The 27,452-nt window shown below is 38.1% G+C and overlaps 1 protein-coding gene across 2 annotated transcripts in view; it reads right to left on the reverse strand.

The window, feature by feature from the left end:
- The window catches only part of OXR1 (oxidation resistance 1), a 105,030-nt gene extending 77,830 nt beyond the window's left edge, over positions 1–27,200 (reverse strand). The window contains exon 1 of one of the 2 annotated variants that reach the window (XM_036754958.1): positions 26,585–27,200. In XM_036754958.1, the coding sequence (XP_036610853.1) occupies positions 26,585–26,789 (205 nt within the window). In that variant the 5' untranslated portion in view covers positions 26,790–27,200. The remainder of the gene's footprint in view (positions 1–26,584) is intronic. The other variant, XM_036754948.1, reaches the window with a different exon arrangement.
- Between the last annotated feature and the right edge of the window lie 252 nt (positions 27,201–27,452).

The following is a 27,452-nucleotide window of genomic DNA, read 5'->3' on the forward strand; positions in this document are numbered from 1 at the left end:
TATGCTTCTGAAAAAATAATCAATGTTGTATACTAAAAATAAGCTTATCTTTAAAAAGTATAGTGATATTTTCCCTCAAAAAGATAAAAGAATACTTAAATTTTGGAGGAAAAATAAGATTATAATCTACAAACTCCCAAATTTTAAAATTTAGTAAATATTTGTGTTCATTCCCTTTAGTCCACTTAATCTTATGAACCAAACTGGTATTAATATTTAAGCAATAACTTAATGCATTTAATTTAAACAAATGATTTTAACTTAAAAACTTAATGCATATCTGGGTAACTTTACTTAGCTCAGCTGCTCATCAAATGTGGCACTAATAAAGTTAATATAGGCTTGAAATCCAGGCTAGAAAGCTTTGTATTGATTAAAATACAGTATCGTTCCATATATGCTAATGGTCACAACCTAAGTAAGTACTATGACCTCTACTGACAAGCTTGCCATGAAGGGGAAACTGGAAAAAGGAACTCAGTCCCTCTCAGTAAACTGTCACTACTACTAGAGAAATAATCTTGATTGTGCTCTGCTCTGGTTGCTCAAATTCTATTTTGAATAGAAAACACACTTAAATGAAGCTGGCTGCTGCCATCACATAGCCAGCAGAGGGAGCTGACAATACACTTCAGAAAACAATGCTTTGGATTAATATTTTTTCAACATTGCAAAATACAAGCTAAAATTCCAGATTACTTTAACTGATATTACGTTTTCCTGGAATTATTTTAATAATGAACCTCTGCCAGAATCAAAAAATTTCTTTTGCTTAGACAAACCAAATTCTACACAATTATCGGCTTTCTTGAGCTTCTAAGGTTTGGGTATGTGATGTTGGTATTTAATTTATCACCTTTGAAATCTCCCTATGGATTGAAGGAAGAAGTATGAAAAGTAAGGTAAAAAGTTTCTACCAACTCCAAAAGGCAAAATTCCTATTTCAGTTCCTGAAAGGAACAAAATATCTCTAACTACCTGAAAAATTATTCAAATTGACAATCAAAGAAGTGACAATAAAAACAACTGTTACAATAATGAAGAAAGACAAAAACACTAAATGTTGGCGGTTGTTCAGTCACTTCCATCATATTTGACTCTTTGTGACCCTATTTGGGGTTTTCCTGGCAGACACTACATTGGTTTGCCATTTCCTTCTCTAGTTCATTTTACAGATGAGGAAACTGAGGCAAACAAGGTTAAGTGACTTGCCCAGGGTCACACAGATTTAAACTCAGGAAGATGAAGTGTTCCTGGCTCCAGGGCTAGAGCTCTATCCACTGTGCCACTTAGCTGCAGAGCTGTCTAGAAACAGGCTTACTATATTACATTGCTAGTAGGGTATTTGGGATGGAACTGTCTTTCTGAAAAGCAATATGGCAAAATACAGTTACATATAACCTTCCTTTCATTGCTTTACAATAATTCAGAAATTACAACCCTTCTGACTTCCACTTCCATGAGCAAATTTCAGGTCTTTTTCAAGATAAAGTGCCACATTTATTGTATATCTTCTGATGCAGCAGGAGTTGTGGGAAGAGAAGAGATGGGTCACATTCTAGAATTCCAACCCTATCCCCATACTTCCATCATCCCAGACCTGGCAGCAGTTTAAGTGCTCAGACACTGTCTCTATTTATTTATCAACTAACGAATGGCTCTTTTATAAATTTAAATTAGTTCCTTATATAACTTGTAAATTAAATCTTTATTGAAAATACTTTTTGCCAGTTGTTTCCCTTTTAATTTTAGCTTTAAAATTAGCTATTTTCTGTGATCTCACCCCTTGTTTGATCACAAAATTTTCCTCCATCCATTTTCTTTTCCTTGCTTCTCCAATTTGTCTGTAATGTGCCCTTTTATATCTAGGTTATGTATCCATTTGGAGCTTATCTTGTATGTGCCTGGCACATAGTAAGAGCTTAATAATGACTTGCCTTGCCTTGTGTAAGATGTGAGTTTAGTATAAATATGATTTCTTGCATTCCACTGTCTAATTTTTTCTGCAGTTTTTTTCTTTTTTTATCAAATAGTGAGTCCTTATCCCAGCAGCTGAAGTCTTTGTGTTTATCAAACATCAAGGTACTAGGTTCATTTGCTACAGTACATACTTAATACAGTCCACTGATTGTTTCATTTTTTTAAATAATTTTTTAAAATAATCAAATTGTTTTGAGAATTACTACTTTGTAGTACAGTGTGACATCTGGTACTATTAGCCCCCTTCATTCCCACTTTTCCCCCCATGATTTCCCTTGATATTGTTGACCTTTTATGCCTCCATATGTTTTTTCCCCAAGTTCTATAAAGCAATCCTTTGGCAATGAATAAGTAAATTAAATTATACAGTACTGTCACTTATTTGGCTGACTCCTGTTACTTATGAGGAATTAACATTTTTCTATTTATGGATGTCTTTATTTCTGCAAACAATGTTCTATAAATTTATTTATATCATTTTATATATTGATATTGACTGATGTTGATTCACACATCCTGAATATTTTACACATTCTGTAGTTAATTTACTTCAATTTTTCTACTACTTCCTAGTGGGTTTTATACAAAAATAATTTGTGTTGATTTATTTTCTGCAACTTTGTTAAAATTACTGTTTCAAGTTAATTTTCAGTTGACTCTAGGGTTCTTTAAATACATCATTGTATCATCTTTGTCTAGGTGTCCTCAGCCATAAAATGAGAGAGGCACTATGTATGGTACAGAGAAAAGAATCTGAATCCTAGCTCACCTCTGAGTGATTCTGGAAAAGTCCCTAAACTTTCCTGGGCCCCACTTATCTCATCCGTAAAATGAGGCCATTTACCAGATACTCTCTACAATTCTTTGCTCCTTTCAAGATAAGCTGGAACTCTAAAAACCTACAACTCTCTAAAGTGATGTAGACTAAATAAAACACAATGATATATGCACTGACTACAACTATGTAAAATAATATTTTAAAAGATTTAGTAAATAGCTCTAAAATTTTAAAGATTACATTCAAAAAGAGGAAAACATGAAAAATAAACTTCACTGCACCAAACTGATTGTACTATTAATCAACAAATTGATCACACAAAATCATGGAATCATATCCTTGCTAAATCGTCATCCAACTTTTCTTGTTGAAGTAACTGGTTTCTCTGACACCCTAATTTGTGACGACGTATTATAAAGACAACTACTGTTATTCATGTTTTTAAGGTTTATATGGGTCTTCAAAACAAAACTGGTAATTACCATCAGTCCCTTTTTAAAGAGGAAAAAACAATCACAGAGGTCAAGTGACAGGTCCACAGTCATGAAGCAAGTGACTTCTAAATAAATTAGAGCATATTATCTATCTAGTCCAACTCTTTTATACAGATCAGTCAACAGGAACAGAAAAGTAAGTGACTTGTTCCAGGTGATTCAGGTAGTATTTATTAGGATTTCCTTTAGGGCCTTTGACTCTAAATCAAGTGTTTTTGCATGACACTAAGCTACCTTTCTTGTCCATTATCACTACCCTGTAATTCCTCTGAAAATAATGTGCTAATTATGCCAGTCTCCTGTTCAAAATCTTTAACCATTTTTCACTTTATATAGTCAATGAAATTTACAATAGACATTTAAGGCTCTACAGAATCCAGCCAGTTTTCTCTTCCAACTGTTATTTTGCACTATTCTCTTTAATATGCCAGCTTGCAGGGATCCTCATGTATGGTTTAATGGCCCTTGTTTCTAGTTGAGTTTGACACTACTGTACTAGAGAACCATTACAATCCAAACCAGTTTTAAATCAATGATCCTATGATCCCTTAAATATCCTCTAAAAATGCTCTCTAATTAATTTTACTAGGAATTGGAGTGAAGCACAATAGCTGCTAACCCCCACAACTTTTGGGGGGGAGGTGAGGGGGTGGTAAATTATGTCTTCTTTTTTAAAGCTGCTCTGTATTTGTTGTTTTCAAGTCCTGCCAATTAGTTTCTAGGATTTAAAAAAGTATCTATTATTGATTTTGATTCAGAAATAACATCAACCAGGCTTTTGGGTATCTATAGTAAGTAGTACTTCCCACATACACGGATTCAGCTGGATTTGAAAATTTTCTATCTTAAAGAGAAAATACCTTAGTAGAGAAGTATATTATTGCTCATTCAATCCTTGGTGTGAATTACTTATATTGCATCAATACCTAGCAGCATTGAAGGAAAAGTCCCCAAATGGCATATATGTATAAGATGCTATCTGTATATTTTTCAAGACTTTTCAAAATCTCCATAAAATTTCTGCCATTATGACAATCCTCCTTTTTGGTTTGATGGGATGAGAACCTGGAAAAAGAGTGTTGCTGGCAGTATTTTTCCCTACCCCTGATCTGTTCCAGAGGCAGCTAGGATAGAGTGCCTAGCCTGGTTCAAATCTGGCTTCAGACACGTTATTAGCTGTGGAACCCTGGACAAGTCATCTGTAAAATGAGCTGGAGTAATCAAAAGGAGTCACGAAGAGTTAGACATGCCTGAAACAACTAAACAAAATCTGTTCTAGCTCAAGTACTTTCCTTCCAGAAATTCCCTGTCTATCCCTGCCCCTTATTAATGCACCACCTCCCATAATTGAAGACCTCTGATGTATGCAATGATATTTTGATTGGAGAGGGCAGGAAAGGAGGAGGGAACATTTGGATAAGGCAGATCTGGATGAGATATGGCCCTACGGAATGTCAGGAGAAGCATAAAGGCTCTAGAACTTTGTCACTACTTGATATAACATACTTTTTGCCTCAGTTGTTGGTAACTTTCAAAAAAAAAGACCATTTGCAGCTGCTTTAAATAAAACTTGCAATAAATAAGATTTAAAATTTTATCTCAAAGAGTTCATCATAACTGCTTTTAGAAAGTTGAGACTGAGATTTCATTCACATCTACATGTCAATATATAAATAAGCTCATCTAGTTCATCAGTATGCCAATTAAAACAGTTACCATGATATACCTTCAGGAATACACAGTGGCTTTCTACTAATATATTTATTCTATGATTCAAAGTGGGAAGAATTCTATGGATATTCTATGGATAGCTAAAGAAAGCTGATGCAACTAAGTTTAAGATCTACTGGGGGGTGTTACACATATTCTCTGTAATGCTTAAAAATGTAAACAAATGTGTGGCTCATTAACAGTACATACATTTTTATGAATTAGCTTGGCTTTTTTTTGTGCTTCATTTTTCTCCCTTTTAGTAGAACCAGAAAGAAAAGCAGCAAACCACTAAATAGAAGGCTAACTCAGCAAAGAATCACCAGAACTTGAGTTCAAATACTGCCTCTGAGCCATACCAGCAGAGTGAAAAGGAGCAAATGATTTAACCATGAGTGGCCTCTTTCTTAAGGTACTGAATTAGAGGGAAGCTAAGCTGCCCACCAATATCCTTAAAAATGGAGTAGGCACAACAAGTGTTTTCACATGGATGAAACCACAGGTTTATATAAATCAAAAACACAAGAAAAGTCAAATTACTACAGACCAAACTCTCAGTTGTAGTCATAAAGGACTTAGACATTTCGAAAAGCTAACATAACAAAATGAATCTCATTACTTTATAGTCACGCTATTATATTGAAATAAATAAGAAAAAGTAATTTCTGATAGCTATTCTCAACATCAAGCTTATTTTCATTACCTTAGAATATTTTTAATAATATCATTCCATGGATACTATGTCAAGGTGAATCAAGAAATTCTATTTTCCTAAAAGTCATGGTTGCATTCCACCCAGAAAACCATGGAAATAAGCATGGTAGAGACATGTGTGGCTTACAACATATTACCAACAAAGATTCTTTCATTTCTTTGGGTATATAGGCTAACAAGTGGTATAACTGGATTAAGGGACATGCACCATTTGGTACTTTGCAGGACAAAGTTCCAAACTGCTTTCCAGACTGACTGGACCAACAGTGTATGTGTCATTTTCCCCTTTTTTTCTTATTTCCTGGTCTGACAGGTATGAGGTGGAACCTCAAAGTTGCTTTAATTTGCATTTATCTAATTATTTGGGGCATTTTTTGATGACTGCTGATAGGCTGAATTTCTCTTCCTTTGAAAATTACCTGTTCATATCACTTGACCATTTATATATTGGAGAATATCTCTTAGTCTTTTAATTTCAATCAATTACTTAATATCCTGGACATGAGACCTTTATGAGAAAAACCTGCTGCAGTTACCTTTCTTTTTTAATTTGTACTACATTTGATTTGTTTATACAAAACCCTTCCAATTTTATATTCAGAATTGTTCATTTTATTTTGTGTGAGCCTTACTAGCACATGTTTATTCCTGAACTCTTCCCCTATTCACAAACCTGTATTTCCTCTTTGCTCCTCTAATTTATGATGTGACTTCGTGGAAGATTTACAGGAGAACATGGGCACCATTCAAAGGAGTATGCATAGGTTCCCCAAGAATCCCAATATTCTCTTATCAAAAATTTTTTTTGAGACTGAAAGAAATTCTTTCTTCCACGTAATCAGGGACCAAATTAATGACAAAAGACATTTACTCAAATAGGCAAGTGAAGTTATCACTTTACATCTACCAAAGAACTTCATCTATTTAAAAAACAAGTACAATATGCAACTTCACATAGAACCATAAAAAGGTTCTAGCACAGTTTGACATTTATTTATCTAAGGGACACACATTTAACAATAATAATTCTCAATTTCTAAGACTTCAAAAACAGGTAGGTTAAAGGACTAGATGATTATATATATATATATATATATATATATATATTATCAAAAGGATAAAATACATGTTTTATCAAAGAAAGGGCAAAGAAAGTGAATGACATTATCTGAGAAGATGCCAGTAGCTAAAGAATTGCTAAAGAATTTTTCCCGAACAAAAACTTCGCAATCGCCCCTCTCAACCACCACTAGTTTCATCTTGCCTCACTTCCTTCTTTCCACCAAGCTATCAACCTTAACCTGAAGAAACATGAACTCAGCTCATCTGCAGCAAAGCAGATTAAAAATACATGGAAACACTTAAGTTGTAAGACGGGGGAAAGCTACAAGTCTGTGACCCCATGGAAATTCTCTCTGGAGTTTCTAGGAGTTATAAACTCCTATTAATTTAAAAACAAAACAAAACAAAAACACTTCATGTATAACCTCCTACTTGTACCACCATAATTATTATTAAATAATTAAATTCAACAAACATCATTTGAGTTCTTCTATGGAAAAAGTGAACAGCTGGTTGCAAAGATGGTGTCTTGAGAAAGGCATTTAAATTTGGGTATGGTTTAAAATATAGGAATAGAGACTTTTGACCAAGAACATGCACCCAACAAGGGGTGATAAAGGATGTTTGCAGTATTACAAAAAGCTTTAATGTGAAAAGGAAGAAGAAAGCTCAATCTCTTTCTCCTTCCTTCTGTGTGTGTATATATCGTGTACGTACACACACACACACACACACACACACAGTTAAAGACTATTTAGGGGTCCCCTGAACTTGTCTTTTTGAGTTGTCATATTTTCCAGAAACACTGGGCTCAAAGCATGCAGGAGGCCCTGAATGTGTCCCAGGACAGGGCCCCCCCACCCCTCTAGATGACATAATTTATTGTTTGCATCCCAAACTGGACTCCCTGTGTGTCCTTGGAGGTCAAGACAAATGCCAGTCAGTTGGTGCGAGGCTGAGAAACTTCTCCTACAGCTGGCACCCACGCAGATATGTAGACCATGCTACCTTCATAGTCTACCAGTTTGCCAGGCAAAAGAAGGCAGCTTTTGCCATCACCTTGCTCCTCCCAAGGGTAGGTTTTGTTGTCTTCCTATCTTTAAGGCACTTTTCCCCTTCCCATGCCACGCCCTTTCACGTGGGAGATTTCTGGTACCTCCTCCTTCCTTTGTCCTACTGTTATAAAAATGCAGAATTGTGTATGGATTGGGTTCCACATGCCTGCTCATTTCTCCTGTAATAAACCTTGTTTTCACTTGAGTTTCCTGAAGTTGTGATGGCCTGTTGTCAAATGGTGGCAGTAGTGGGCTATGATGAGAGAAAGTGATACACGCACACACCCACCAACAAAGCTAGATACCATGGAGAGTAGTTACATAGTAAGAACTGCAGTCAAGATCTACAGAAATTCACAGGCAACGAAATGCAAGAAATGTCATCAATAAAAACCATAGCTTCAGATGTCTACACAAAGACATGAAGAATAAGAAAAAAGGTGAAGTCAACCTTTGTGTCTCACATTAAATGGGTAAAAGGAGATATTGTAGAAGGTGAAGGTTCACAAAGCCCATGGAAGAAATCCAAAACATCAAGAAAAAGAAAAGCAGTTTCTGACTGTCTTGGTACAATACAAATCTAAGGGAAATGGTCCCAGCATTGGATGAACAGTCTCAGATGGCAGATGTGGACCTGCAGGGCAATTCTTATTGCATTAATTTAAACAATTTCTAATGAAAGTTCAAGTATCTATACTTCTGGAGTGTTACTATCTATATGAATTATCAAATGATAGAGGACTTTCACATTTCCTACATTAGAATGTAAACTCTTTTAAGGCAAAGATTATCTTTCTGTTTGTATTTACATTCCCAGGCCTCAGTACAGTGCCCTGAACTTATTAAGCACTTAAGTGTTGACTAATTTCATGGGGTGGGATCCCTGATAAAAATGTGGCTCTGGAAGGGTATCTGCCATTTATATTTTAAAAATAGCACAGTCATAAAGAGGAGAGACAGTGATGCATATTAATAACATATACTGAGGCAAAGAATGCAGGAATTAGGGGAAAGCATTAAGATGAAGATCAATGAACAGAAACAAATAACATGTCATCTAAATATCCTATAGATCATTTGGACAGAAAGAAGAAACAGAAAGTGTTTGGGAAGAAAGCTAAAAGCTTGTCACAGAGCACTGATGAGTATTAAGAATGATAGGAAACTTCAATTATTCAAACATCGTTGGAACATTCCTTATGCCCAATGCCGAAGAGCTAATAATTTCATAATGTAACTTAAAGACAGTGTCATCCTTCAAAAGGAGGAGGGAAAAGAAAATGCTATTCTGGACCTGATTCTCACCCATAAAGAGTTCCTGCAGTGGAAATAGTGGCAATCTTGTAAAGATATGAATACTCCCCTACTATATTTTGTGATCAAGGAACGGAAAACCTGCTAAGTTAGATTTTGAGAGAGGTTTCCAAGGGTGAGAAGTTATCCGAAGAATAATATTTCATTTGACAAATAGAAACAATTCTGAAGAGGAAAAAAGTTAACTGTTTAATGAGACCAATCAACTAACTAAGATTTTAAAAGATTCAAGCAAAATGAAAGATTACAGGATGAATAAAGAAAGCATGTCAGAGCTCTGTTAAAATCCAAGTAAGAGGAAAATGGGAGCTAAGAACAGAAAGAAATAGGAAGTTATATTGGGGAAGAGGATCAAAATGAAAAGGACAGAAGGGGATGAAGCGGCAGAGCCAAGATGTGGGAGAAAAGGCAGCAACTGCCCTGAACTCTCCCCCCTTGAACACCTTTTTAAAATGTTATAAAAACAACTCCTGGAGCAGCAGACCCACCAAAGGATGGGGTGAAATAATTTTCTAGCCAAAGACAACTTAGAAAGTCGGAAGGAAAGATCTGTCACACCAGGGTGAGAGTGGAACCAAGTCCAGTGCAAGCCTCACCATCACAGCCCTGGCCCCAAGCAAACCAGGAGCAGTCCTTGGGAGTGAATCAATCAACAGCAGCAGTGGCAGTGGCTGCTTCCAGAGCTCTCAGCCCATAGATGGTAAGGGGGTCAGAAGGTTATAAGAGTCTCTTTGCTAGCACTGGAGCAGGACTCTCCAGGTCACAGTCCTAAGTGGTAGTCCCAGAGTGAGGAGTACTAGCACACCGGAGCTTGTAGTTGCAGTGGAGTGGGGACCCTCATCACAGTTCCAGGGCAGTAAAGAGTGCTTGTGGTCACTCACAGAGCAGAGCACAGGCCAGGAGAGGAGTAAACACCTCTTCTTTGATCATACCATCTTGGAAAAACTGAAAACTTATAGGTCCTCAGAAGTATCTCTAAAAACAGCTGCACCAAACTCCTAAAGGTTAGGATATAGCACCCTCTTACCCCAGAAGGAGAGCCCTACTTTAACAAGCAGTTAAAAGTCAAGTAATAGGCTGGGAAAATGAGCAAATAAAAAAATGCTGACCATAGAAAGTTATGATGGTGACAAGGAAGATCAAAACACACTCAGAGTAAGAAAAACCTACATCCAAAGCCTCCAAGAAAAATATGAATTGGTCTCAGGCTATGGAAGAGCTCAAAAAGGAATTGGAAGTCAAGTGAGAGAAGCAGAGGAAAAATTGGGAAAAGAAATGAGAGTAATGCAAGAAAATCATGAAAAACAAGTCAACCACTTGGTAAAGGAGACACAAAAAAATACCGAAGAAAATAACACTTTAAAAACAGACTAGACCAAATGATAAAAGAGGTACAACAAGCCAATGAAGAGAATTGCCTTAAAAAGCAGAATTGGTCAAGTGGAAAAAAAGGTACACAAATTCACTGAAGAAAAAAAACTCTTTAAAAAGTAGAATCAGCCAAAGGAAAAGGAGGAACAAAAGCTCACTGAAGAAAATAATTTCTTAAAAATTGGAATTGATCAAATAGAAGCTAATGACTTTATGAAAAATCAAGAAACAATAAAACAAAGTGAAAAGAATGAAAATATAGAAGACTGTGAAATATGCCACTGGAAAAACAAGTGACCTGGAAAATAGATCCAGGAGATATAATTAATAAATTACTGGACTACCTGAGAGTCATAATCAAAAAAAAAAAAAAAAAAAAAAAAGAACCAAGACATTGTCTTTCAAGAAATTTTCAAAGAAAACTGCCCAGATTTTCTAGAACCAGAGGATAAAACAGAAATTGAAAGAATCCACCTATCACCTCTTGGAAGAGATCCCAAAATGAAAACTCTCAGGAATATTACAGCCAAATTCAAGAGCTCCCAGCTCAAGGAGAAAACATGGCAAGCAGCCAGAAAGAATCAATTCAAGTATTGTGGAGCCACAGTCAGGATAAAGCAAGATTTAGCAGCTCCTACATTAAAGGATTGGAGTGATTGAAATGATATTCTAGAGGGTAAAGGAGTTAGGATTACAATCAAGAATCACCTACTGGCAAAAGAGAGCATAATCCTTCAGGGTCTAAAAAAGTGGACATTCAATGAAAGATAGGGCTTTCAAGTATTCTTGATGAAAAGAAAGCCAAACCAAAAAAAAAAAAAATCTGACTTTCAAATACAAGACTCAAATGAAGCATAAAAAGGTAAACAGGAAAGGGAAAAATCATAAAGGACTTCATAAAGTTCAAATTGTTTACATTTCTTCATGGGAAGATGATACTTGTAATTCATAAGAACTTTTTCATTATTAGGGCAGGTAGAAGGAGAACAGAGACAGGACACAGGTGTGAGTTTAATATGAAGGGATGATATCTAAAAAATAGAACTAAGGGATGAGAAAGAAGAATATAGTGGGAGAAAGGGAAAGGAAGAGGTAGAATGGGATAAGCTATCTCACATAAAAAAAGGCAAGAAAAAGCTTTTACAGTGTATGAGAAGAGTGGGGAGGTGAGGGAGAGTTTGTGAACTTTATTCTCATCAGAATTGGCTCAAAGAGAGAATAACATACACACTCAATTGGGTATAGAAATCTATCTTACCCTACAGGAAAGTAGAAGGGGAAGGAGATAAGAGGAGAGGGTGATAAAAGGGAGGATGGATTGGGGGAGGAGGTAGTCAGAAGAAAAACACTATTGAGGAGGAACAGGGAGAAAGAAGAGAGGATAAAATAAATGGGGAGGAGGGAATAGAAAGGAGAGAAATATAGTTAGCAACAGTAACTGTGAAAAAACTTTTGAAGCAAGTTTCTCTGATAAAGACCTCATTTCTCAAACATATAGAGAACTGAGTCAAATTTACAAAAATAAGAGTCATTCTCCAACCGACAAATGATCAAAAGGTATGAACAGTTTTCAGAGGAAGTAATCAAAGCTATCTATAGCCATGTGAAAAAAAAAATGCTCTAAGTCACTATCGATTGGAGAAATGCAAATTAAAACAATTCTGAGGTACTATCTCATTCCTATTAGATTGGCAAATAGGATAGAAAAAAGAAAATGGCAAATGCTGGAGGTGACGTGGGAAAAATGAGACATTAAAGCACTTCTGGCTGAATTATGAAATGATCCAGACATTCTGTAGAGCAATTTGGAACTGTGCCCTAAGGGCTATAAAAACATGCCTACCCTTTGACCTAGCAATATCATTACTAGGTCTGTATCCCAAAAAAGATAAGAAACAAAAAGGAAAAGGACCTATACGTACAAAAATATTTATAGTACCTCTTTTCTGGTGGCAAAGAATTAGAAATTGGGGGGATGCCTATCAATTGGGGAATGGCTGAACAAGTTGTGTTATGTGACTATGATGCAATATTATTGTACTATAAGAAATGATGAGCAGGACACTCTCAGAAAAACCTGGAAAGACTTGCATGGGCTGATGCAAAGTAAAATGCACTGTGTACAAAGGTACAGCAATATTGTAAGATGGTCAGCTGTGAATAACTTAGCTATTTTCAGCAATACAATGATCTAAGACAATTCTGAAAGACTTAAGATGAAAAATGCTATCCATTCCCAGAGAAAGAACTGATAGTGTCTGAATAAAAATTGAAGCATACCTTTTTTACTTTATTTTTCTTGATGGGTTTTTTTTGGGGGGGGCTATGCTTTCTTTTATATGACTAATATAGAAATGTTTTGCATGACTACACATGTACAAAACCTATACTGAATTGCTTGCTTTCTCAATGGGATAGGAAGGAATGGAGAGAATTTGGAACTGAAAAGTTTCAAAAATGAATGTTTAAAATTGTTTTTACATGTAAATAGGGGAAAATAAAATACTAAATAAATTTTAAAAAATGAACAGGACTGTAAAAATTGCTTGGGCCTGTGGAAACAAAAGACAGAAAAACAGAACTTTTCAACTTTCATTCTGCTCATTTTTTCTAACAAAGCAAATAATGTTTCAACTAAGAAAAACAGAACAAAAGGATATTGGGAAATGAAAACCGAAGGGTTTTGGTAGACTATAAGTTAAATAGGAGTCAACTATTTGGTATGGAAGTCAAGAAATCTAATGCAATCTTTAAGCTGTGTTAAGAAGGTCTAGAGACCTATAGAAATTGAGACTTTAAAACATAATGGATAGAATGTTGGGCTTGCAGTCAAGAAGACTTAGACTCAAATTCTACCATTTGTTAGCTGTGTTGACCCAGGGCTAGTTATTCCCTAGGAAACTTGCCTAGTAAGTCAAAGATTTAGCTTTGCTTTGCAGCAGTGAAGAGAGTTCCCTATATACTTCCATTACTGGCATAAGTAAATACAGCTAATAAAGAACACAGTAGCCCTTAATGAATTCAATTCACCAGACAACGATGTGTGGATTTAACTGCCTGGTAACTGTCAGTGATTTTGAAAGACCAAGGCAAATTGTCACTGAATTGCATAAGTTCAAGGTCATTCAGATAGGATGTGGTAGAAAGCCAGGATTCAAACCCATGGTCTTCTAATTCCAAATCCTACACACTTCCCATCTACCATACTACTGAATCAAATTACTTAAGTTCTTTCAACCACTCCATTACAGAAAAATGAGAACTCATTTTTCTGCAAGTGCAAGGCCTATGATTGTAATAATTATAAATGTGACAAGATGTTTTGGCTTCTGCTTTGTTAAAAGCTTTTAACAAGTTTAAAAGTAGGCTAGTAATGTTAAAGAACAGAAACAAGGTCAAAGGAAAAGTAGATAACTGATCTGGAAATAAATCTCCATTCTCTTCTCCTAAAGGGAAGGAAGGCCACCACACCAACACATTAGAACAACTTAGGCATAAGGAGATAAGGAAAAGGAAATAGGGTAAGAATTAGCATCTAAAATTAAAACTGCCAATAAAGATGAATATTAATCATTATTCCCTTCTATTTCCCATTTCTATGCATTATAATGCAGCATGATTACAGCCAACAGAAAGCTAGCCTCAGACAAGAAGACCTGGATTTCTGCCATTTAACACATCCTAGCTGAATGACACACATACACAGCTCTGAGAGCACACAATGTCTTGCTACTCTAGGAAATTGTCCAAGACTATGTAAATTGTAGCAGGTGCTTTGCTGGGAGGTGAAGTTCCTCACTGGGAAACTCATCTAGACAACACCTTCCCACCCCACCCCCAAAATCCACGAACATTTTTTAGACAGTGAGAACCTATTAATCGAACACAGTATTAAGATAATGCAAAGTATATGAGTAGAAGCATTCATCTTGGAGAACTCAAAAACTGTATCATCTGATGTTATCATACGGATTGAATGAGCACAGAAAGAGGGAAAAGAGAGATTTAAAGAAAAAGAGAATAACTGCTTTAAGCATTTTATGTAGGGAACAAATATAAGTTGTCAAATACAGAGGAATCTCAATATTTCAATCTACTCAAGCCAAGATTTCCTATGTTTGGGGCAGCTAGGTGGCGCAGTGAGTAGAACACTGGCCCTGGAGTCAGGAAGACCCGAGTTCAAATCCAGCCTCAGACACGATGCACTAGCTGTGTGACCTTGGGCAAGTCACTTAACCCCAATTGCCCTGTCTTCCCCCCTGCAAAAAAAAAAAGTCTCAAAAAAAAAAAAAGATTTATGTTTGTACCCAATTATTTCGAAAGTGGTTAACATAGCATTCACTTAAAGTTAAAGCATCCAAAAGCGGCAATGATTACAAAATATATGTTGCAACAGAGCAGAGATGCCAACAGAACTATGTAATAAAGCAAAATCTATCACCTGTCACCCCATTTTTCTAGAATCTCTTTATTTGGTAATCACAAATAATAACAATAACATTCAAGGTTTAAAGCAAGGCACTTCACCTGTTATCTCATTTAATTCTTACAACAATCCAGAGCTATTAACCTATTCTGAAGATAAGGAAACTGGGACAGAGGTCATGTGACCTGAACATCAGGTACCTTTTCACAATTGGGTCTAGTGAAATAATTCTTAACCAAACAAGGCACAGGAGATCAGAAATGGGAAAACAGACAATTTTGACTACATATAAAGAGCCTACATAACCCAAAAGGAATGAAGACAGAATCAATCAATAAACATTTGTTAACTGCCTACTAAGTGTCAAGCACTGGGGATACAACAAGAGGCCAGACAGTCTACAAGGAGTTTACAATCAAAAAGGGAAAACAATGTGCAAACAAATATAAACAAAGAAATCCATACATAAGATAAAAAGGAAATAACTAACAAAGAGAAGGCACTAGAATTAAGTGAGGTAGAAGAAGGCTTCCAGTAGAAGGTAGAATTTACTTGACTTAGTGATAATGAGAGACTTCAATTATCCAGACATCTAATTAATCTGTTTGCCTCAGTTTTTTTTAACCATAAAATAGAGATAATAGCTCCTACCTCTCAGGGTTGCTATGTGATAATATTTTTAAAAAGTGCTTGTCAGTGGCTGACAAAGTGGGCACTATATAAATGCTTATTTCCTTCCCTTCCCTTTCTGAAACTGGGTAAGTCAAAAGCCAAGTGGCTAATGACTTCTTGAGCAGCTTTAATAATTCCATCCTTCTGAAACTAACAAACAAGCAAACAAACCGGGTCTTCGATCCTGGATCTGATTCTTACTAATAGGAAAAACTAGTTGCTGGGGTAGAAATGATGGAGCCTTCAAGGGAGTAAAGTTGACCATAGCCTGGCAATCATGCTAAGCTTTGGGGAGTGAAGATTTAAAAGGAAACGTGGGATCCTACTAAAATTTACTGGTAAATTCAGTCCAGAAAGGACAGGAGACTCTCAAGAATGAATTCTGAAGGCAAAAACGTAAACAATTTCAAGCAGGAGGAAGAGGCTGAGGGAGCCCCCTAGAATTCTCCTAGAATCTTCCTCCTTGGTCTGGACTTCCCCTGAGGCCAGAAGCCTTTCCTCATCACTAGGCCCAAATCTCTCCCTAGCCTAGCCCTCAATCCTATAGCTACTTCCCACCCTAGATGCTATCAAAATATCCATGACCAAATCTTTTACCCTTAAACTAGCCTAGCTCTGTCAGTAACCTCCAGATTGTCTCTGGCAAGTTCCCACTCTCAATCCTATTACTGGAGTCTGACTTCGTCTGGTCACCCCAATCACATCCTTAGACTCCTCCTCAAGACACTCACCAAACCCCTCCTCCCATCACCCCAGAACCAGCCCTCGATCACTCCCACAGTCTTTGCTTACATGAAGGAGCTCAGCTCAGATTCACTGTGGCCCGCTGGGCTTTGGTGTCACAAACGCTCAGGCTCTCTAAGAGTCCACCCATTATGGCGAATCTTTAATAAATGTTGTTTTTCTTTGGCTAAGAAGGTTTGAGTTGAATTCATTCGGCAGGATCTGGCGTGTCAGTACTCTGGGGTCTTGAGCACCCCTAACCTCATCAGATATACAAGGAACTTTTAAATTTTAAAAAGACAATAGGGCAGGGAAGAGAAAATGGACATATGAGCACAACAGAAGCAGACAGTCCTTTGGAGGAAAGACAAAAACAAAAAACCCTAGTTTAACTTATATACTGAGGATCAGGGGTATCAAAGAAAGGATAGGGCTTCAATTTAATTTTCAGATAAGGAAACTGAGGTCCAATGAATTTTAGTGATAAGTAGTGTCAAAGCTGAGATTCAAACCTAGGTGCTCTGATTCAAAATCCAGCAACATATCTACAGCAACAGTCAGTCAACAAACACTTATTATGCTTCTCCTAAGTGCTGGGGATACGAAAAGAGGCCAAAGACAGTTCCCGCCTGCGAGGAATTCACACTCTAATGGAAGAGACAACAAGCAAATATAGACAAAGATACTACACACAAGAAAAATTAGAGAAGGCACTAGAATTGAGAGGGGGTTGGGAGAGGCTTCCTGTAGAAAATGGGATTTTGGTTGGTACTGCCAACAAGTAGAGATGAGACAGGAGAGCATTCCATGGAGCACAGCCAGAGAAAATGACCAGAGCCAAGAGAAGAAGCGTGACTGGACTGGAGCATTGATTTGAGGCAGTAAGGTGTAAGAAGACTGGAAAGATGGAAGGAGGCTAGGTTATGAGCGGTTCGAACATCAAATAGAGGATTTTGCATTTGATCTTGGAAGTGGAAGTCAAAGGAGATGGATATAAAACATGTTGTGAGTGTACTGCTATACAGAGGCAGCTAGGTGGTACAGCAGACAGAATGCTGGACTTGAAGACAGGAAGTCCTAAACCCAAATGCTGCCTCAGATACTTACTAGCTGTGTGACTCTGGGTAAGGCATTGAACATCTTTTGCCCTCAGTTTTTCCATCTGTAAAACAAAGATAATAGTAGCACCCACCTCACAGAGCTGTTGTGAGCATCGAATGAGATGTGAGATGTAAAGTACTTTACAAACCTTAAAGCACTATATGAATGTTAGCTATTATTATTATATCTCCTAGTAAGTGATTAGTTATAAGTGGTGAGGGAAAAACAGACCTAAGGATGATTTTAAGGCTGCGAACTTGAGCGACTAGGACAACAGTCCCCTTAACAGAGGTAGCACAGAACGCTGGGCCTGAAGTTAAGAAGACCTGAGTTCAAATGTAGCCTCAGATACTTACTAGCTATGTGACTCTGGCTGGGCAAGTCATTATACCTCTATCTGGCTTAGTTTCTACTTCTGTAAAATGGGGATAATAAATAGCACCTACCTTCAGAGTTGTTATAAGGATAATATAAGATAGTATTTATAAAATCAATTAGCACAGTGCCTGGCACATAGTAGGCAATGTATAAATGCTTATCCCTTTCCTTTTCTGCCATCCCCTCCCTTCCCTCTCTCCTTCCCTCCACATAATCATTTCTGTTTAGATACATTGAGTTTGAGAAGCCAAAAAGAACCTTTATGGAGAGACAACCAGCAGGCAGATGATAAAGCATGACTGGATCTAGAGTAATTAGGGCTGGATATAATATTCAAGTTATTTGTCTATAGATGACAATGAAATACATTAGAAAAGACAGTGTAGAGAGAGGGAAAGGGTCCAGGGCCGGGACAACCATGTTTATTGGGCGGAAGCTACATGATGACTGATCAAAGGAGAAAAAAATGATAAGCAACTAGTAAGAGAACTCAGAGAGCAACCTGACTGAAAGAAACAAAGGTCTAAGAGAGTATCTAAGAGGAGGAGGTGGTCAACACCGCCAAATAAGGAGGTCAAAAAGAACAGAGATTATGAAAAGGACACTGGATTTTGATATAAAGAAATCATTCCTGTCTTCGAAGAGAGTAGATTCAACAGTGTGGTGAGGTCAGAGGCCAGACTACTGCAAGAAGTAATAGAACTGAAGAAAATGGAGGCCATGAGAACGATACTGACAGAGACAACTATTTCTTCAAGTTTGATTATGAATAGAAGAGATTTTAAGTGACAGCTTGGAAGTATGGCACTATCGAGTGAAGATGTTCAACAAGGATACAGGAGACTTGCAGATACTTGTAGGCAATGGGGAAGGAGCCTGTAAATAAAGAGAGACTGAAAACCACTCCACCACATTACCTAAGTGTTTGCATAGGGAAGCCAAAGTTACTACAACATGAAAATGTAAACTAATAAACTACTTACAAAACTAGGCCCTGTTCAAATACTTAATATTAGCATCTAGCCAAACCCATTCTGTTGTCTGTTCATCTCTTCTTTGTCAGATGTTCTAAATATAACTGCTGTTTTCAGACTTTATATTATTTAAAAACATTTCTATGATCTTCTAAATAACCATGAATTAAAGAATAATGCTACTGATACAGCATTTTACAGTATCAAATGAAAACATTACTTGACCTGAAGTTCATCATTTTTAAATGGCAGAGAAATCAACATTTTGTGTCCCCTTCCCATAGGAAAAAACTCTATATACCATCCAGAATAAAATGCAAATATTTAAATCAAGGCTAAAGCATTCTGAGGCAAAATTAATATGAAGAAGTGATTTCTTAGAATTAATGGATCCTCATCAACCACACAGGCCTTAAAGAATGGTCCTTATCCAAGAGAAAGCTAAAATTACATATGGATATTAGAAACAGAGAATTGGAATTGAACGCATGGAAAGATCGGGCGATTAACTATGTTTCCTGGTGGGAAAAGCAAATGGTGACAAAAAAAAATTAAAGGCTTTACTTACATATAAGAGTAAAGATCCAAAGGCTCCAAAAACCAAAACTAAATGTTTGCTCCTGATAATAAAAAAGTCACAACATAAAGCATGAATAACTAAAAATGAAAAATCTTTTGGCACTGATTTAAGTTTTTTGTACTGAAAGTTAAAAAACACTGGGAAGTTGAAAATTTTAAATTCCAGATTATTCCGATTTTATACAATTTATACCATACCACAGTACTTATCATTAATAATCTGGTAGTTATAATAATTAACAACTAAAGACAAGACCACCAACAAGGATAATAGCACAGGTACAGTGGATAGAGTAGACTTGGGCTTAGGGAGACACTCAGATCTTGCCTCAGATGGTTGCCTATCTGTGTGACCTAGAACAAATCACTTAACATTTCTCAGTCTCAGCTTCTTCACCTAGAAAATGAGAATAATAGAACCTATCACAGAGGGTGGTTGTGAGTACCAAAAGTGATATCATATATAAAACAATTTGCAAACTTTAAAGTATTATATTAACTATTATTCAAAAGGGAACTATTTGAATACTCAAGACTTAAGTCTAGTGAAAACTCATGGAGCTCTCAAAGAGTTTTGCAACAATGATCCTTTTTATGATTCTTGGCAAATTTGAAATGTGAAGTAAAGGAAATATTACAGCAAAAAAAAAAACTCTCAATATTTGATTCACTGTTCTTAGTGTATAGTTGCAATTAAAATCTATTTTATAAAATAAATTTTTAATTGAATAACTATTTCTTTTTTAAAAGATGAAATCCCAGGCATTATTCTAAGGAAGGGAGGGAAGATTAGATTAACTACCAAAAGGGCACTGCACAAATTCCCAAATTCACTCTCTCTGAACCTCTTCTATCTGTACTGTCTACCTATAAAAGTTAAAAAACACAGATGAGATAGATAGACAGACATAAAGATTGAGCTGAATTAACTCATTAACCATTCAACTCTCCTAACACCTATATAATAAACATTCTTCACCTACTTGGATTTTTCTATGTGGATTGTTACATTAATTGGCACAGAATCCTCTTATTTGTACTCTTTGAAAAATATACTACATAATAGTGGCAAATGCCTTTGGAGAACATAAGTCTATTGTTATTAATCAATGTTTCATTTTGCTTAATAGAGTCAAATTCTTTTCTTGAAACAAACAAGATCTTATATTCTCCTTTCAGTCGACTGTGACTAAAGTTATGACCGTTATAGAAACAAATCTGAAAAAGCCTGATTATTCTCTTCTTGCATTTTCAGGAAGCCAGGCATTGTTCTAAACACTGGAGATACAAAAAGAAACAAGGGACAGTTTCTACACTTAAGGAGCTAACCATCTCATGGTGGAGATAAGCAAATAAATACATACAAACATGTTATACACAGGATAAATAAGAAATAATTTGAAAGAGAAGGCATTACAATTAAGAGGGCTGGAAAAGGCTTGTTGTATAAGACAGGATTTTAGCTGGGACTTAAAGTCAGGGAAGCCATAAGCAAAGATCAGGAGGGAGAGCATACACCTAGGATGACAGACAGCCAGAAAAAATGCCAGGGGTGGAACCAATATCACTGGATCAAAGGGTGTGTATTGGGGGATCGGGTGTGAGATTTAAAAAGGTAGGAGGGAGCTAGGTTATGAAGGGCTTTGATGCCAAACAAACCATTCTGTATTAGCTTCTAGATCCTATAAGGAGCCCCTGGAGTTTAATGAGTGGGAGTATGACATGGTCACACTGGAGCTTTAGGAAAATTGCTGTGGTGGCTAAATGGGAGTATGGACTGGAGTGTGGAGAGGCTTGAGGCAGCCAGACAGCCTCCACTTTGTACCTCGCCCTGCCCCCCATGCCTTTGGCCCAAAGCAGGCCATTGCAGTAATCAAGGTGTGAGGTGATAAGGGCCTGCACTAGAGTGGTAGCAGTGTCAGAGGAGAGAAGAGGAAATATGTGAGGCTATCCTTAGTGAGCAAATGAGCTAATGGGAATATTCTCAAAGATTTTACTGATATTAAAAAAAAGGCATAAAGACTGACAGTTGCTTTTTGGAGTAAATAATAACCATACTCTTTCGTATTCTTTTCTTATTTTACCCTCCTGGAACCACTCATGTATTATCTACGCAACATAAAAATATCAAAATATGAAACAAAATAAACATAATTAAGGTTCATGAAAGAAGTGGGAATTTGAATAGAACAGCAATTCATAGGCAAAGATAATAAAGAAGACCATTCCAGACATAGGGATATGATAGCATGAACAAAAGCATGGACGTGAGAAACTGCAGTCATGTTCAATGGACAGAATGTGCCAGATTGGGTTATCTTATGGTGGAATATTGTATTTTGATGACTGGCACCCCAAATGGGAAATGGGTGAAGGAACAGACATTGACAAGATAATAACCATTTACTAAGAAAGCTTAACCAACGTAAATCAACTGCATAAAAGGGATCATAGTTTCAGAGCTAAAAGATACAATGGAGACAATCTAGTTCAACCTCCTCATTTCTGATATAAGGAAATACCCTGCTAAATTAAATTACTTCCCTAAAATCATACAAGTTACAATTAGCAGCACTGGCATTCAAATAAATTCAAACTCTTAATTGTACCACTCCCTCTAATACACCAAAACCAAAAGAACATAGAAACTGCTTCAGTCAGCTAATGCTTGGTCTCCTTGCCAAGCAGATTGATATGGCAGCCAAAGGCAACACTGGCAAAGAATACTCACTGATTTATAAAATCTAACAGAGGAGGATACTGGAAGATTATGAGTATTACTGGCTCATAAAATAGAAGCAGTGAAGAGAAGAACAAGTTTAAAGAAAACTTGGCAAGAGACCCAATTAGTAAAGCCATTCCCAGCACATTCAAAGATGAACCATTAGTACAAACAGAATAAAAATGGAAAAGATCGGCAAAGAATTTTTTTGTAACAGAAATGTTTAATGAGCAAGGATAAAAATCTAGAAGCATCACAATACAACACTTGTACACTATAAAGACATAGTCCCAGATACGGTGCATGAAAAAGTAAAACTGGCACTAGAAGAGACAGGAAAAGCAGTAAGATTAGACCAATTATTGTCCAGGAAGGCTCAATGCTGGTGGCAATGAAATTCTGAAGGTGCTAAAGGACTAACTCTCAAGGTATCTGAAAGAGTGGAAGACATTAAAGGCTTGGAAAAATTCTCAGAGCTTGTTAACCAAAGAAAAAGAGAGCTCAAGCAAACCATGTGTCTATTTTTTCCTCTCTATAAAATTTTCATGCAGAGTTAACTTACACACATTGGTGGTATTCTTGTTAAAGGTATAACAAAGGAACCTACATGCTTTCTCAGACAAAATTTTACAGCATATCAAATCTTTATTCACACAGTTAATTTACAAGTGTTGAAAATACATTGCATACTGTTTACTATGAAAAAAGTATTTGATTCAATAGATAAAAATACTGCCTTAAAGGTTCTCCTCCAACAACTTTCTTTGAAAGATTTAACAGAAATATAACTTTGTTCTATAGTTGTTTTTTTCTATTATCATCAAGTGAGTCAGGAAACAGAGATATGTATGCTCACCAAATGACAACTACCATGAAGGATCCACAGTCTAAATCAAAAAAGGGATTCCTGACAGATGTTGAGTTCTTCCAGGTGCTCCTGTTTCCCGATAACTGTTCTAATTGCATCTAACTATGAGACACTGTAGGATCTCCTAAGTAAATCTCATAATTATTTAATAAAACTCATAATTATTTAAAAGACTTCATGCAAACAATTTCCACAGGAAAAAATAAATCTATTCTCTGGACTAGACCAAGTAGACATTGAAAATGAGCAGTGAATAGGAGAGAAGCAGACTGAGCTGTCCTTGGGAAATTTCTTAAGTTCTCTTAATGACTCCATGGGTCTTCCTGAAACAAAGGCCCATCTTTAACAATATTAATAATCTTTTTGTCAGTGAGTCAGTGAACAAGCACAGATTAAGCAACTGCTAGGTGATATTAACGCTCATATAATTATATCCAGCCCTAATTTTTCTCCTGAGCTCATCTTGTGCCATCATCTACCTCTTGGACATTACAAACTCAGCACGTCCAAAACAAAGCTCCAAAACCCTCTCCTCTTCCCAAACTTCCCCAATATTGACAAAAGCACCATACACAGTCATAGTCACCCAGGCTCCCAACCTCAATGTCTTCATCAATTTATATCACACACACCACATACCCAATTTGTTAAGTTTTGTCATTTCTCCATTCAATCTCTTGGATATGTGTGTATATACATAACATAAATACACACACATATCCTTCTCTCTACTCACAACTGCACCACTGTGGTGCAGGCCCTGTTCAGCTCACACTTGGACTACTGTAACAGCCTTCTTGTTGGTCTCCCTGCCTCAAGAATTTCCCCACTCTAGTCTATTCTCTACTCAGGTGTTGAAGTGATCTTTCTAAAGTGCAGATCTAGTCATGTCACCCTCCCCTACTCAATAAACCCCAGTGGCTCTCTATTATGACCACAAACAAATATGAAATCATCTGATTGGCTTTTGAAGTCCTTTACAACCTGGCCCCTTCCTACCTTTACAGTCTTCTTATATTTCACACCCTTCTACACACTCCATGATACTCCATTCACCTTCTGGATGCAACTTATCTATCCATCTCCTGACCCTATGCCTTTTCACCAGCTGTCCCTGATGGCTGAGATTTTTCTTCCTTTGCCTCCTGTCTTCACTAGCTTCCTTCAAGACTAAGCTTAAATCTCACAATCTGCAGAAGGCCTATCCCCAGCTGTTCTCCCCTCTTCCTCCCCCGCCTCAACCAGGGCTAGAGCTTTCCTTCTGAGAGTTATGTCTCATTTACACTGTACATATCTTTTACGCACAATTACAATATAAGCTACTTGAGGGCAATGACTGTGTTTTGGCCTTCCTCTGTACCTAAATAGAATGCTTACTCAGCACAGGACATGGCATAGCAAGCGCTTAAAAAATCCTTCTTAAAATGACTGACTTGCCTAGCAAGTCTTCCAAGAACTAAAATTAGGGACGACAGAAAAGTTGATAAAGAGGCATATTACTGGTAATGCAACACTTTACATAAACCATTCAAGGGCTCTGATGGTATCTAAACTATGTCAAGAGAATGAGAAAGGAACCAAGTATGTATGGCAGATTTATTGGAGGATATGGAAAAGTCATACCAGATGCTTTATGATCTGCATTCATGTAGAGTATCCAAATAAATGACATCACAGATCCACTGGGGTATAAATATGTCATTATCTAGTTGTACTACTTATTTATACATGTATGTAAGTAGAAGAGAGGCTTCAGATTTCAGGGTCATATGGCCTAAAATGCCAGAATCTACCAGGCATATTAGCTTAAATTATTGGCCATATTAAAATCCAGAATTCCATTCCATCCAATAACTTTTCTTTAAAATGTCTTTATAATGTTCAAGGTACAAGAGCAAGTTTAACAATAATTAGAAATTCCACAGGAATCATCATCTAATGGTTGTGAATTAATTCAAACTATTAATACCTGACACTTAAAAATTTTATTTAAAGGCAGTTTATTTATTTAAAGGTAGCTGAGCCAACCAGCAAATGATTAACAGAGTAGAATTTTTTGCATAATTGGACTACAGAGGAGAAAACAAAAGAAATAAATACTAAACTTAATTTTATTTATGGATTTTCTCCAGTTTCCTCAAAAGCATGAATGTTATCATACTAAAATATAAAAATATGAAACAGAGCCATTGTGATGAGAGAACTGTGACAATAAAGTCCCCCTAGTTGTCACTAACAAATGGTAAAGGAGTTGAAAATTCTAGCCATTTCAAGGCAGTAAGACTCATTTAAGCCTATATCATTTATACAATCAGGGACGCTGTATCATACAGAAGTTAACCTTTTTTATGACATGAGCCCATTTGCTGGGCTTATGAAATATATACACCCCTCCTCAGAATCACAACTTTAAATCCATAAAATACAATAAATACATAGAACTGTGAAAGAAATAAATTATACTAAAACGTAACTATCAAAATTATGCACACACATGTTCAAGGACCCCAGGTCATGAACCCTTGTTGTACATAACGTCCCAACTTTTAAAAGGTTAATCATGCCTAATTATTTTAAGACACAAACTGAATAAATTCCTTCAGTGGCAAATGTCACATTAAAAAATCTGGACTAAAAAGTCATATGTTGCAGAATGTGGAGAGGAGAGGAGAGAAAAGAAAGGACAGGAGAGGAGATCAGAGGTAAGAAAGTGTAACTGGCACAAGTTTACTTTCATTTCAAGGGCCTCAGAAGTTTCTTTTCCCAGTATCCTTGTACTGGGCTTGGTAAATAAAGCCTTTAAAGTGGGGACAGGAGGACTACTGAGCAAAAAGAATTAGCAGGCAGGAAGTTTGATCCTAATTAGAGTGGTTTTTTTTTTTTTTTAATAGCCTTTTTTATGTCAAAAATGCCTTTGACAGTCTGGTGAAGTCTAAGGACCACTTTTCAGAATAACATTTCGAAATGCAGAAAATATATACAAGTACAAAGAAAACCAATTATACTAAATACCATTATGTACATATATACATAGATATGTATGTATGTATATATGTATAAACACAAATACTTATTAAACAAGGTCATGTACTGCAGGTTAAGAACTCCGACCGCTCAACACCTTCGTGCACAGGCCTTGGGTAGGCTCTCCCCCATAAACTTGGCCTTCAACAGGTTCCTTTTATTCCTCAACACCGGACGGCCAGCCAGACCCTAGGCGTGCTGACCAATAATCTTGCACACACAGACACACGCATACGCCCCACACGTGGCCGGGATTGCTGCACACGCAGGCACTTACACACGCATACCCCTGGAGGTGAGGATTCCTGCGCACAGGGAGCCATTCAAGCTGGTGGCCAGGACTGCCGCACACCCACAGGTGTGCACACACGCGCGGCCGGCAGCATTCTTGCGCGCGCGCGCGCACACACACACACACACACACACACACACACACACCCCACACCCCCCCCTACCTAGTGGCCAGAATTCCCACACATTCACAAATGCTCACACACGCTCGACGGCCAGGATACTTACACACTTACACACAATCCCTGCACAAACACCCACGGGCTCCTGTCCCCGTCGCTCCACGCCCTCACACCCCAGCCCGGGCCTGGCCAGCTCCACGCCCCCCCGCCCCACGTCGCCTCTCACCGAGTCCTGGCAGGAAAGACGAAGCCCCTAAAGAGCCGTCCGGGAGCTCCGGGTCTGCCGACTCCGGGGTCTCTTGCCTCAGGTAGTCCTCGAAGCGCACCTGCCGGCTCCCCCCGGTGACGCTGCTGCCGAGCCCCCACAGGCGGTTGGCGGTGCCCCGCAGCAGACGGCTGCCCTTGCCCGTGAACGTGCTCAGGTACTCCATGGCGGCGCCCCGGCTCGGGGGGGCGCCGCCGTCGCGGGGCAGGCCGGGCCACCAACGGTCTGGGCCCAGGGGGTGGGAGGAGGCCGAGGCCGGGAAGCGCCGCGCCCCCGCGCCCCGCTGACAGGGGGCCCCGGGCACTGCTGTCCCGAGCGGCAGCAGCGGCGGCGGCGGCGGCGCAGGAAACTCGGCCGCGGAGGGGGCGGAAGCGGCAGAAGTTGTCGAAAAAGTTTTTTAATTGTTGTTATTACCCGCCCAGTTCCAGGCGCCGGAGAGGCCTGGGCTTCTCTTTTAAAGGGCCCGCGTCCCGACCCGAAAGTTCCGGTGGTGGGAACGGGGAAGAGAATGCCGCGAGCCAATCCGATCCCCCGCACCTTCACTCGCCGCCTCCCCCCACCCCCCACGCCCCGTCTCAGTGGAGCTTCCCGGACGGCCTGGGTCTGCCCTCGGGCCCCTCCCTCCCCTGAGTCGGAGCCGAGGACCCCGGCTGAGCGGGGCGGTGGCGGGGCCGTGCCCCCACCTGAGACCCCGGCCCGGCGCGGGGTGGGAGGCGCTGGGTCCGGCTGAGTTTTCGGGAAAGGACGGCAGGCACGGCGGCGCGGATGCGGTTAAATGAGGCTTTTCTTTCTCGGTTCTTACAGCCTGCCAGTCCTAACTCTGGCGAAC

Source organism: Trichosurus vulpecula, chromosome 1, assembly GCF_011100635.1.
Source record: "Trichosurus vulpecula isolate mTriVul1 chromosome 1, mTriVul1.pri, whole genome shotgun sequence".
Classification (NCBI taxonomy): Eukaryota; Metazoa; Chordata; class Mammalia; order Diprotodontia; family Phalangeridae; genus Trichosurus; species Trichosurus vulpecula.